Source organism: Armigeres subalbatus, chromosome 3, assembly GCF_024139115.2.
Source record: "Armigeres subalbatus isolate Guangzhou_Male chromosome 3, GZ_Asu_2, whole genome shotgun sequence".
In the NCBI taxonomy this organism is placed as follows: Eukaryota; Metazoa; Arthropoda; class Insecta; order Diptera; family Culicidae; genus Armigeres; species Armigeres subalbatus.
Genome location: NC_085141.1, coordinates 188,060,276 through 188,074,919, shown reverse-complemented (window position 1 = coordinate 188,074,919; position 14,644 = coordinate 188,060,276). Strand labels below are relative to the sequence as shown.

Here is a 14,644-nt window from a genome sequence, read left to right as displayed (position 1 = left end):
GTTCCGAATTCGTTTTTGTTCAGAGATCTGATTTCATTGCGTTTTGGCATTTCTGAATCTCGCCTTTACACAGAGTTTTAATCAGTCAGAGGGTTTAGCAGATCCACCAAATTCGTAGCTTGAAGATTCATCGGCTTTGAAACCAGCCTAAGAGTGAGTTACGTTTTTCTAATTTACTCCATTGACTCCATTCAAAGAGAGGAAAAGTGAGGATGGGTCATGTAAAAGCAAATTATAGTCGTTCCATACTCGTCCGACCATCACTCATAGGTATTAACAAGAATAGTAAGAACTAGAGCACAGTGTGGTAAATCTTACTCCCTAATGCACCACGAAAAAGTGTCTACCCAGCATTACAGGCTCCGTTAACTGCCTGGCTAATTGTTTCATCCCCCAGGCCATTCATCCCCTCGGCACGGGTCGCCTGACACCTTGGGATTCGGGGTTGGGGACGTCATATTGTCAGCTTCAGTGTTGTACCGAGCCTGGCGGTATGACCGGATGTACACCGTTACGCACTACTTCAGAGTATCCATATCCCAGCGTAACGGGAAAGGTCATAATCTGAAAACTTTGATGTATTATACTGGCAATGTAGAAGCTTGTTTCTCGTGCAAATGCATTGTAGACGAAATACCTGTTTCTTTCCTTTGTTCATCAATGTAGGACCAGAACTTCTTAGGATTCTTCTCCAGGCTACACAGGATCCGGTGTAAATAAGCATAGTAGAGCTTCTTATTCAGGCGTTTGTTGCAGATGTGATAATGCGATTTCGTTAAATGGTTATGATACTTGGTATGCCTTCTGAGAGCGGACCTTTTAAGGGACTTTAGTTTTTTAAGAGCTTTGTTTGTCCAGGGAGGATGTTTAGGTGACTTACTAACTGATTTTGCAGTACATAGATCTATGGCATTTGTTACAACGGAAGTGAAGACTTCAACCGCTGAATCAGTGTCCAAGTTCAGAAACAACGTGTTCCAGTCGATAGATTCTAGATGATCATTCATTTTCGAGAAGTCCGTTTTCCATAATTTATAGCGAGTGTGCTTACCGACTGGGATGAATTTAATCGGAGCGTTCTTCCTAATGTGTATTTGTAATGGTGGATGGTGCCGAAAGTGTTTAACGAGTGGAGCAGTAGCTTCGGTAATAGAGACATCCTGACAGAGATCCTGGCTAACATAGCAGAGATCCAGCAATCGATTACTTGAGTTATATACTGTATGTATTTATTTGTACCGGCGGTGTTATAGTCATCTATTAGTTGTTTTTGAACCACGTTGAGTGAAATGTGATTCAGATTAGGATACAGATAGCCAGATGAACTATGTTGCCTAGAAACTGAACGAATATTGAAGTCGCCCAAGATCAACATGTTGTCAGTTAAAGACATGCGGGAGCTGATCCAAGACAGTGTTTCGGAATGTTAGTCAATTATAGAGTTGCATCACAACGGTCAGGAGGAATATAGATAAGACAAATGAACAAAGGGTGGTCACCAATGGTTAGCTCAACTCAAAGCTGTTCGATTGAAGAACAATGTGGTGGCTGAAGTACTTTACATCTGATATTGGAACGGACAGCAAGCAGGACACCACCTCCAGATTTTTTGTTGCTCGTTCCCTCTGAACGATCCATTCGAAAAACATTATATTCATTGCTGAATATTTGTTGAGAAAGCGTAATACCACTCAGCCAAGTTTCTGTAAACGCATAGATGTCAAAAGCGGCATCCGAATACGCAAGCTTGTAGTCGAAAATAATAGTATTCATGCCACCGAAATTCTGATACAGTCGACTCTCTACATCTCGATGTTCTGTATCTCGATATCTCTCCCTATGTCGATGGTCTCCTCGGCCCCTTCAAACTACATACATTTGGGCACTCTACATATCGATAACCTCCCTATCTTGATGTGCTCTGATCATATTTTGCTCTGGATTCACTCTCCTTATGTCGATATGTTCAAATTTTTAGGCTACTAGACCATCTGTGGATAATAACAAACATACCAACAACATGATATGACATTTGTTTTGTTGTCGTTTTTCATAGCAACGAGCTTTTTTGGATCTACCTAGTACCCACTTCAATTTTCCTTCCATTCCTCGATCTCTCCCTATCTCGATGGTCCCTTCATTATCGAGATGTGGAGAGGCGACTGTAATAACAAGTTATACCATTTAAACCAACGATGTTCTGAACTGGCGTTATGGAGCAGTTGGTTGTGGTACAACCCGTTGTGAAAAAGGTCGTGGAGTTGGAGTTATTTTGTGATAAATCTCCGGCATTCGGAACGAGGGCAGGTTTATTGGCGTACGTGTGGATGCATGGGAAGTTTAGATTGTGGGTGGATAGTCGGTACCCAGGAGGCTGTTTTTTCATCAGTTGTGTCGGAGGACGGACACCGGTTGGTTTGCGGCTGTCTGTCCGACGGTCTAAAAAAGCTGATATTGAAACTCCTTTCGGCCAGAACCCCTCTGAGAGAAGAATTGTCTCAATACGTGTACTAACTTCCCTAATGATATTGATAGCATGGTAACATTGAGAAGATAAAGGAACTCTCATATAAGACTGAGAAGGGAAGCTATGCGGATCGAACTAGCATGAACTTACATGGCTGGAAGAGGTTCAAAAGAAGACAATGTTAACCCTTCCTCATGAGTTTGTAGCAGTGGCATCGGAGACGCATCGTGGCACGGTATAATACTTTCTTTGGACTTCGCAAGATACTTCGATCGAATAGAGTTCGCCATCATACCAAATTAGACATCTACAAAACGCGCATCAGACCAGCCGTCCTCTACAGACACGAATTCTGGACAAGGTTCGATGGAGAACCAACGTGCACCTAGAGTATTCGAAAAACAGAAGCTGTTAACCGCTGTTGCCGTTTGAAGACGGTAAGGGGTGGAAACGAATGAACCATGAATTACAGCAGCTGTTGAGGAACCTTCCATTGCAAAAATCAGGCTACAGCAGATCAACACGGAGAAAACCTGCGGACGCTTCATAGACTCCTTGACTCGCGTCGTGCAAAAAATTCAGTGGAATTTTCTAAAGTGATTCAATTTCAAATTTTTAAACACTATTGTAGTTTTAATCTTGGGCAATTACATTTTCAAATAAATGAAATAATTACGTTGCAAAACAATATGCGTTTCCGTCAATTGTTTTCCATTTTGAAGATAATTTGAAGCGTTTTGGGTTGGGTTGGGTTTTAGGAACAGTTGACCAGTCCAGAATATGTTTCGGATCCCAATTGTTGAAAAATATTATCATAACATAAATCACAGTTGGCCAACATTATGCATATTTTAATATCAGGTTAGTTTTTATTATCATTACTCTTATATTATAAATAGCAGAATTAAGTACCACTGTGCGCACAAAATTACCACACGTGAAATTTAAATTGCTTTGGAATCTGTTTCAACATTATTATATTTATTTTTCTTTTTTTTTTAGTAGACTTGAAATTACAAAGAGTAAGCATGTAGCAACACGATAGGAAAAATAGAATCCAAAGTAATTAAGTTTAAGTTGCGTACGCAAGCTATGCATAAGTATACATATTTCCGGCGACAGTTCACTCGTAGTAAAGGTAGAGAGGTACATGATATACAAGATAATATGAAAATAGCGGTAGTAGAAAGTGTAGAAACAAATGTGAATTGTGAAAATGATAGCAGGGAAAGGATAATATTGTGTACTTTGAAATTGATAAGTGAAAGCATCAAACGAGTAATTTGCGTGATTTTTTTTGCATTGTGCAATTTGTGTTCTAAGTTCAAAACGGTGATTACTTTGTATAAGTGAATTCACTCCAGAAACAGTACGGAATTATTTTGCAGTTCCCTTGTGTAGATTAAACTACAAACCAAATCACCCAAATAATTAGGATAGTTACACCATAGCTCGTCATCTGGAAAATAGTGAAGAAATCAAACGGGATAAATTAGTGAGGTAGATTTAAAAAGCAAAATTATATTTTTTTCCTTGATAATCGAAACCAAGCCCTTCACAGGTCGTTTTTTAAAAGAATGTGGTCATATATACGTATATAATTCTTATGATTTTTTTTTAGCTTCAGGGTTCAGGCAGTGTTTTTACATGGATTATACGATTTACGTGATTTTCAGGAAATCTCAACCGCAGAACTGTTTGATAAATAATTTTACAGATTTTCGGTTGTTTTGAAGTTGAACAAAATTAAACGATAATCAATAAAGTTTGTAAGAATATTATACTGCCAAAATTGAATGGTTTTGTTGCCAAAATCTAATGTTGCCAAAATTGAATGTTGCCAGAACCTAATGTTGCCAAAATCGAATGGGCTCTACTATCAAATAGTTCAATAGGGAACAGTAATATAGCTCTGTCCAAACGTCATTCTTTTCAATTAAATTGAGAATTGAAAAACGGTGGCACTGAGTAAAATGACAATGAAAATTTCGAAATTCTCATTCAAACGGCCATGTTGGAATTTCGCTTCATAGTTTTTGAGCAATAATATAATACTAATGCTTCATACAAACGGCACATCTGCTACCGCTTGGTCCACCACACTTGAGCGAAGGTGATTATCGTGACTCAACAGTGTAACATGCAATCCTAATCGATTTGTCCATCACGTTGGTATGCAACATAGATGTTGAAATGAAAATAAAAAGTGAGATTTGAAGGATAACTTCATCTAGTTGGAGTGAGGAAAACAACTACACATTCTCATTTGAACGATTGATACAATGAAACGTGTGATTTACACTTTGAATTGCAAATCAAAGAATGATTCAATTGGTGGAAATGATTAATAGTCTTTAGTTTCACCTATTCAAAAATCCGACTCTACCATTTCATGATTTGAATACATGTATGCCGCATAGGAAGATAGCTCAAGTTGCAAAACACACAGTCGAGTGTGAAAAGTATGAATGAAAGCTTACCAGAAAGCGATCTCCACGCATGGGAATGATTTCGTCGTCCTCCTGGTCGTTCTCGGCATCGTCGGCTTGGCTCGCAGCTTGTCCCATTTTCCCCTCCGCACAGATACTCCTCGGGTACTCACTCCTTTCGCTTTTCTTCTTGTACTGAAGCGCACAAATCACTTTTCCTTCAGACACTTCAGAACCACGACTGCTGACTAGCGGAATATGCTCATTTTCTTCATTGTCCGACACCTAGCGATCCATTATTGCAGCGAACAGTAGACCGACGATCCACCTTGAATAAACTTTTTTCCACTCTTGAAATGAAGCAAACCACACGAACTGGAAAATCCTGCCAACTGATTGACAGGGCAGCGAAAACCCAACCGGGGGAAATCGAAGCCAGGATATCACACTCAGCGGGCACTCACGATTCTACGGCTAGGGTGCTTCGAAAGCTCTTTTTCCTGCGAATTTTGTTTAAAATTTTCTACAGCGTATGCCTCGGCGATTTCAATCGATTGCAAAAACATGTAACCTGAAATAACTTTTTAATTTGAGAATGTTTTGAGCAAGCGTATCAATAATTTTAACTTTTATTTTGTTTTCTTTTCTAAAAACCGCAAAAACTAATCTGTCCGTTTGCACCATGTTTCCTTTGATCAAAACATCCAAACTCGTGTCAATTTTTCCCAACTGAAAAATTGGGTTTTCATGCATAGAATAAAAATGCAGGGTGTGTCCCACCGGCCCACCTCATGTTCTAAGAAAGAGCTCATTTTATACTACCAAAAGTATTGGGAAAATTTCTCCGATTCATTTGACTCAAGATTTGAAGGCCATGTCAATCAAGATTCATTGTTGATCTTCAGTCCCACAAAATGGACTCGAGTTTGGATTTTTTATTATAATAAATATTTTACATACAATTTTGGGTAAGAATAGTACTGTAATGATTCGCTGGTTGGGATGTTAATACTGGTCATTTTTTAGCAGAACGCTGTCTCAAAGTCCAACTAAAAAGCAATCATTGCAATCATACAATCATTTGCCTTTCTCGTATAGTATTTTATCTGTTTTTCTTTATTTTTGTAAATTATGGTAAATTTAGCAGCTCATTTGTGATGGTCCAGCCGAAAGTCACATATTTAGATGGCTGTTAGTTGGCCCAATTAAATAAAAGAACTCGTTAGTTGGGTCGAGGTTGTGGCCTAACCGGCGTATCGCGACTGTGCCATCAAGGGTTCCCGAATACCCAAGGACTGACAATAACTATGACAATAACTACGACAATTTTGAATCAATTCGGGTGCTTTCAGCTGCTATGGATTCAGATATTTATTCTATTTAGAAAATTAACCGATTTGGATTAGCTGGTGAGAGGCCGTACTCATATTACGCCTGGGATTTTTCTGGGTTTTCAACCCCCCTCATCTCATGATTTTTTTATATGATGCGTAAGAAAACGACAGAACATTCATTGGACCAAACTCTTGAACATTCATTGAACCAGAACTGTTGGAACCGGTTGACGATATTCATAGAACAGATTTAGGTTACAATCTCCCAACGTTATAGGGCCATCCTATGACTTGGTCTCGGAACGATCATTCTGTACTCAGATTCCCATGGGCCCTAGCGGCGCCGCAAATTTATTTATACGAAACGCTGGCCGAGTATAGGTATAGGTATCAAAATTGAAATGTTTAGAAAACATATTTTTATAAGTAACTAGGCCATAGCACGGTTTGACATCGGAACGGTCATCCAACGAAATATTTGTTAGAGTTGGTTGGTTGATTATATTTGCTTAAGGACAGGGCCGGATTTATGGGGGGCCCGGGCCCCCACAAATCTTATGTACCAAAACCAACCTTTTTGTACATTTTGGGGCCCCCACATACCGTCGGCCCCAGGTCCCCCTTCCAGCTAAATCTGGCCCTGCTTAAGGAACACTAAGCTGCGAGGCGGCAATGTCCCAGTGGGGGATATAATGCCAATGAAGAAGAAGAAGACTTTTTCGGTAAAAATAAACATAACACAATATGTTATAATCATGTTATGACGATCATGAAATTTTCTTTCCTCGATCTTTGACAGAGAATTTATAACAAAATTATTGCAAGTATTGTTATTTGTAACATATATTGATATGATTGTGATAAAATTTTGTTATGACTAACTAGTCGGGTGAGCTAGCTTAGTTTAATTGACTGCACACATCGTAGTTGATAGTCATGATCGGCCGAGAAACAACAATTATACACAGCTCCCCAATTGAATAACTTCTAGGGATTCTCTGATCTGATCTGATCAGATCTGAGATATGACCAGTTTGCCAACAGTACTCAAATAAACATGAGCTTGAAACATAAGCCCTTTCATTTTCAACATTATGATGGAAGCTGCAGTATCGAATGATGAAAAAGAACACAAAATGAAACAATTGAATCAAAAACGTATTCCAACATTACCCATAATTGTGGTGTATGGCGATTATATTATCATATTTTATTTACATAGATGATTGAGTACCTCGAGAAAATTCTAACCAGCTTGAAACGACATCTATCATCGTCGGTGGTTCTGCATATAAATGATTTGAAGTACCGGGTAATTGTGTGGAATCCTGTACCACAAGTGTCTCGCCTGCCAGAGAACCGAGAGCCCAACATAGATGTTAAGTTATGAGATGAGAGTATCTTACGCAGGAGGCACCTCACTGACACTGCTGGGTGTCGGACGCCTTGTCAGTCCTTTCCTTACGCGCTATGGAAACCTCCTTGTCCTGTAATAGAAGGCACCACACATTTGCCAAGCCGGATGTGACCAGTGGTTAATAATTTGCTGATACCTGCAGCAGACTGAGGCAGCGTCCTACCGACAATCCTACCCAGCTCAGGCAAACCGCTCACTCTGTGAGGGACCCATCATTCAGCCACCCCATTTAAACACCAGAGATGCATACCACAGGGGCAGCAGGGACTATGTCCAAGGGCTTGACGATCCCTCCCCAGGCCATCTGCGAGTTGTGGCGCCTGCCTAGGATGTGGTGGGGTTTGACAGTGGGCCCTGTTAAACCTCTATAAAAAGCTGCATGTATCCGCAAGTAGGCTCCGCCAAAGCGACCGTGTGCCGCTCAAAGCGCACAAGCCCAAGTCCTGGTGTTAGGTGGGACGCTAAACAGCCCTGACACGATGGCCCTCCGGCGAGACAGGAGGTTTGCGCAGGCCCAATAAGCCGCCTAGAAAACCAATCATTAGGAACAATATAAGAGATAATGCGACTCGATATAATCGGCAAAGACCTAGGCGACGAATAAAGGATTACGATTGGAAGCTTGGAACATGGAACTGCAAGTCGCTAGGTTTCGCAGGTTGCGACAGGATGATCTACGATGAATTACATCCCCGCAACTTCGACGTCGTGGCGCTGCAGGAGATTTGCTGGACAGTACAGAAAGTGTGGAAAAGCGGGCATCGGGCGGCTACCTTCTACCAAAGCTGTGGCACCACCAACGAGATGGGAACCGGCTCCATAGTGCTGGGTAAGATGCGCCAACGCGTAATTGGGTGGCAGCCAATCAACGCAAGGATGTGCAAGCTGAGGATTAAAGGCCGTTTCTTCAACTATAGCATCATCAACGTGCACTGCCCACACGAAGGGAGACCCGACGACGAGAAAGAAGCGTTCTACGCACAGCTGGAGCAGACATACGATGGATGCCCACTGCGTGACGTCAAAATCGTCATCGGTGACATGAACGCGCAGATAGGAAGGGAGGAAATGTATAGACCGGTAATCGGACCGGATAGTCTGCACACCGTATCGAATGACAACGGCCAACGATGCATAAACTTCGCAGCCTCCCGCGGAATGGTAGTCCGAAGCACCTTCTTTCCCCGCAAAAATATCCACAAGGCCACATGGAGATCACCTAACCAAGAAACGGAAAACCAAATCGACCACGTTCTAACCGACGGTAAATTCTTCTCCGACATCACGAACGTCCGCACTTTCCGCAGTGCGAATATTGGATCCGACCACTACCTCGTTGCAGTATGCCTGCGCTCAAAACTCTCGACGGTGTACAACACGTGTCGAAGTCGGACGCCGCGGCTTAGTATTGGGCGGCTACAAGACGGTAGACTAGCCCAAGAATACGCGCAGCAGCTGGAAGTGGCACTCCCAACGGAAGAGCAGCTAGGCGCAGCGTCTCTTGAAGATGGCTGGAGAGATATTCGATCCGCCATTGGTAGCACCGCAACCGCTGCACTTGGCACGGTGCCCCCGGATCAGAGAAACGACTGGTATGACGGCGAATGTGAGCAGTTAGTAGAAGAGAAGAATGCAGCATGGGCGAGATTGCTGCAACACCGCACGAGGGCGAACGAGGCACGATATAAACAGGCGCGGAACATACAAAACTCGATTTTCTGGAGCAACAAGTGTCAGCAGGAAGATCGAGACCGTGAAGAGACGGAGCAACTGTGCCGCGCTAATAACACACGAAAGTTCTATGAGAAGTTGAACCGTTCACGTAAGGGCCACGTGCCACAGCCTGATATGTGTAAGGACATAAACGGGAACCTTCTTACGAACGAGCGTGAGGTGATCCAAAGGTGGCGGCAGCACTACGATGAGCACCTGAATGGCGATGTGGCAGACGAAGATGGCGGTATGGTGATGGACCTGGGGGAACGCGCGCAGGACATAATTCTACCGGCTCCGGATCTCCAAGAAATCCAGGAGGAGATTGGCCGCAGGAGTGGATGGAAGGTGTCGTGTGTCCCATCTACAAAAAGGGCGATAAGCTGGATTGTAGCAACTACCGCGCAATCACATTGCTGAACGCCGCCTACAAGGTACTCTCCCAAATTTTATGCCGTCGACTAGCACCAATTGCAAGGGAGTTCGTGGGGCAGTACCAGACGGGTTTTATGGGCGAACGCTCCACCACGGACCAGGTGTTTGCCATTCGCCAAGTACTGCAGAAGTGCCGCGAATACAACGTGCCCACACATCATCTATTCATTGACTTTAAAGCCACATATGATACAATCGATCGGGACCAGCTATGGCAGCTAATGCACGAAAATGGATTTCCGGATAAACTGACACGGTTGATTAAAGCGACGATGGATCGGGTGATGTGTGTAGTTCGAGTTTCAGGGGCACTCTCGAGTCCCTTCGAAACCCGCAGAGGGTTACGGCAAGGTGATGGTCTTTCGTGTCTGCTATTCAACATCGCTTTGGAAGGGGTAATACGAAGAGCAAGGATTAACACGAGTGGTACAATTTTCAATAAGTCCGTCCAGCTATTTGGCTTCGCCGACGACATAGATATTATGGCACGTAACTTTGAGAAGATGGAGGAAGCCTGAAGAGGGAAGCCAAGCGGATCGGACTAGTCATCAATTTGTGTACTTGGGCTCACTGGTGACTGCCGAAAATGATACCAGCAGAGAAATTCGGAGACGCATAGTGGCTGGAAATCGTACATACTTTGGACTCCGCAAGACGCTCCGATCGAATAGAGTTCGCCGCCGTACCAAACTGACAATCTACAAAACGCTCATTGGACCGGTAGTCCTCTACGGACACGAGACCTGGACGATGCTCGTGGAGGACCAACGCGCACTCGGAGTTTTCGAAAGGAAAGTGCTGCGTACCATCTATGGTGGGGTGCAGATGGCGGAGGGTACGTGGAGGAGGCGAATGAACCACGAGTTGCATCAGCTGTTGAGAGAACCATACATCGGTCACACCGCGAAAATCGGACGACTGCGGTGGGCCGGGCACGTAGCCAGAATGTCGGACAATAACCCGGTGAAAATGGTTCTCGACAACGATCCGACGGATACAAGAAGGCGAGGTGCGCAGCGGGCAAGGTGGATCGATCAGGTGGAAGATGACTTGCGGACCCTCCGTAGACTGCGTGGCTGGCGACGTGTAGCCATGGACCGAGCCGAATGGAGAAGACTCTTATATACCGCACAGGCCACTTCGGCCTTAGTCTGAATAAATAATAATAGATGCATACCACGGTTCAATAGTATAGATAATACCCTGAAAGTAAGCAATTATCTGTTATGGCCGGGAATACCAACTAACACATCAAATCCTGTTTTGTGGTTCAGCCAAACATGATGCTGGAGGCATAATCCAGTTGGATGTTGATTCAGCATATACAGGAACGTCAATCTCGAGAAAAACTTTGAGCAAAGATAGGCTGACCAGATCATTTTGATTGAAAAACGGGACAAACGCACTTGAAAAACGGGACATGTCGAAAACCTTGTGATAAAATTCAAGAGCTGTGGAAATTTCAAAATTTAGAGGCCTAATTTTTATGTTCCGTATAAGAAGTTAGAGAAAAATTTTAAAGTGAATTTTTCAAAACCATAACCTTCTATCAAGTAAGGTACTCCTAGCCTTCTAGCCTAGCCTTCTAAGCATTAAGTCAGTTGTGGAAAAATCCTGAACAACAAATATTTCACTCTTCAAAGAGGCGTGCACGGAAAACACGAAGGACCAAAAAATTACACATTTTTCAATATTAAAAAAAAGTTGGATTTTGAAAATTTATTTGAATTCGTTCTTGAACTTGCATTAGGGTCTAAGGATTTTATTACTGACCAATAACAAAAACTTTCCAATTCTGAGCAATTGAAGAGAACAAAAAATAGTCAAAGTATCCTTCCTGGAGGCTGGTTTACATTTCGGAAATCGTGTCACTGAGTTGGTTCCTCATGCATTTTCAAGGGGGGAGTTTCGTTTTCCTAGCCCAAATCCCCTAAATCCCACCCCTTTAAAATTGCATGGGGAACCAAATCCCGTGACACGTTTTCCGAACTGTAAACTAGCCTTTAAAGCAAAGCCGGTGTGGGCATTAGAGAGATAAAAAATAATTTTAAAAAATATATGTTAAAAGACAAATGCGAAAAGAGTAATAGGGTGGGATTATTGATTTCCCGTGCCAAAACCCTTTTCCATGAATATAAGTGAGGACAAATCTGCAGATAAGAATTTCATCAAGAAAGAATATTAATAAGAAGTAATTTTAATTATTTCAATGAATATGGTTGGCTCATGTGAATAAAGATCAAATATAATCAATTCACAGTCCTTTTTGATCGAAATTGATTAAAATGATGCTAAAAGTAGCATCACATCTCGTGAGTCTTCTCCAGTAATTTTGTTCTCATGTGCTTCCAAAAAGGCCCACACATATGGATGCTCCTGATCTGTAAACTAGCCTTAAAGTAAGTGAGGACCAAAATCCGACCAAATTTTCACTCGGTTCGAAGCTGTCTTAAAATCGTTTTGATTTTGTTCAGCTGATTTATTGATTATTATTATTTTTTAATATCATAGTTTTTTTACAGTGGATGAATTCGAAATATTCTGAATCATTCAGAAAGACTTTGAATGATTCTTAATGTTTCGTTTGATTCAAAAATATGTGGTAAAGCAGATTTGAAAAAAAAAATTAACGTACTTCGCAAGATGTAAAAAAATCGAAAATGAACCTAATCTGGAAATTAGAATGTCTGCCTCTGCGCTTCATTTTATTGAAGTTGAAGCGTGGCCTGATTTTCAGGATATACTTGCCTACCAAGTACCCGGTTCCGTTAAATTCACTAATAAAATTGGACAAATTTTAATGCCATTTTGTAGCTCTTTGGAAGAATCAATGAAAAACGGGACAAATTGAGGATTTTTTAGTTTACGACGGGACAGCACAATAAGGTCTAAAAAACGGGACTGTCCCGTTAAATACGGTACGTATGGTCAGCCTAGCAAAGAGCGCAGACACAATTGAAGTAAACGGCCCAATTCCAGTATGAAAGATGAATAAAATAAATTTTACGTTATCGTTCTCTGAAAATCAAAGGTAGTGCACATGTTATTTACTGCCTTTATTTCAAATTTTGCATTTCAACGATGTGTCGTTGGCGAGAACCGACGATTCCTTCATATCAGAAACGATTTATAACTTTAAATGTAGTACAAGGAAATGCGATTTGCTTTTTAGCTATATTATTTGATATAGATTACTTATAGAGTATCTTGTTCGTACATTCAGTTTTCACTGGAAATAACGCAAATGGCGTTTCATATTATGATTATCTATAGGTACCGCCATCGGGGGTGACAATGGGTCTGGGGGGTGAGAATGGGTCATCGCTCTCACCGGCAGTCTGGAGGCCGTAGAGCAAAATCGTTCAAAAAGGTCTTTTATATTTTAGTCTTCTTGCCCTCAGATACATTCAATTTATTCTACAAGCATTCTAAGTAGTTGAAACAGTGACCCATTCTCACCCCCATTTGACCCATTGTCACCCCCGACGACGGTAGCTCATAGTGAGAACGTGATATAAATCACGAGAAAAGTTAGAATAGCAGACGTGAAACTCGTGTCAGCTTTTATAAAACTGACGCAGTTGAGACACCATAGTTAATCCATCGATGATCCATCCATTTATTTAGTTCAGAAAAAAAAACAAATTAAGCCATCTATCGGTGATGATGCCTCTCTCGCCTTTCAAAAGGTTTTTAATTTGAAGAGTTCCTATTATGTATTACCACACTATTCTGTATATATAAACATATTCTGTATATATATAACTTTTGTTGCCCAAGCGGCGGCCATCTTAAATTTTTGGTCCGCTATTTTGAAATTCAAAATGGCGTCAAACATCAATTTTCATGTTCTGCTCATCGAGACCGATCGATAGACACCCATATTGTATGGTTTTATATAACTTTTGTTGCTCTCTTTTTTGCAAATTGAATATCTTTCGGATGCTTGATTTGCCCAATCTCCACATGTGGTTTACTGTTGTATATCTACAGTCAAGCGAGTGCACATTGTTTATTAAACGAGAGGATCGCACTCCATGCCCCCCAGTAACGGACTGGGCGGGACGGTATAGAATGCGAATTCAATCGCACTCTGCTGTGCCAAAGGCTTGCTTGGCTGTGGATATACAACAGTAAAGCACATGTGGAGATTGGGCAAATCAAGCATCCGAAAGATATTCAATTTGCAAAAAAGAGAGCTAACCGCGGTGGAGGTTGGTACTCGGATTCTGATGGCTTTTCCGCAAACGTGACCTTTAAGTGGTCTTGTTGTGTAGGGGTTATCACGCCTATCTAGAGAGTAGGAGGTTGAGGGTTCGAGTCCCTCCAAGACACGCAAATTTCATATCAATTTGTCCATTTCGAAACATATGCTGTGCATATGCACAGCCAAGATATTTAACAATCAATTTTTATGTTCTACTCATCGAGTCCGATCGATAGACAATCATATTGTATGCTTTTATATAGCTTTTGTTGCCCAAGCGGCGGCCATCATAAATTTTTGGTCCGCAATTTTGAAATTCAAAATGGCGTCAAACATCAATTTTCATGTTCTACTCATCGAGACCGATCGATAGACACCCATATTGAATGGTTTTATATGACTTTTGTTGTCCAAACAGCGGCCATGTTAAATTTTTGGTCCGCCATTTTGAAATTCAAAATGGCGTCAATCATCAATTTTCATGTTCTACTCATCGAGTCCGATCGGTAGACACTCATATTGTATGCTTTTATATAACTTTTGTTGCCCAAGCGGCGGCCATCATAAATTTTTGGTCCGCAATTTTGAAATTCAAAATGGCGTCAATCATCAATTTTCATGTTCTACTCATCGAGACCGATC

General features: G+C 41.7%; 1 protein-coding gene across 7 annotated transcripts in view; it reads right to left on the bottom strand.

Moving 5' to 3' along the window:
* The window catches only part of LOC134225636 (monocarboxylate transporter 14), a 109,005-nt gene that overhangs the window by 90,749 nt on the left and 3,612 nt on the right, over positions 1–14,644 (bottom strand). For 2 of the 7 annotated variants that reach the window (XM_062705876.1, XM_062705875.1), the window contains exons 2-3: positions 4,948–5,234; positions 3,912–3,926 (exon numbers count right to left, since the gene is read on the bottom strand). In XM_062705876.1, coding sequence (XP_062561860.1) covers positions 3,912–3,926; positions 4,948–5,034 — 102 coding nt within the window. In that variant the 5' untranslated portion in view covers positions 5,035–5,234. Of the gene's footprint in view, positions 1–3,911; positions 3,927–4,947; positions 5,561–14,644 lie in introns of those variants that run through there. The other 5 variants (XM_062705878.1, XM_062705877.1, XM_062705884.1 and 2 more) reach the window with 4 other exon arrangements.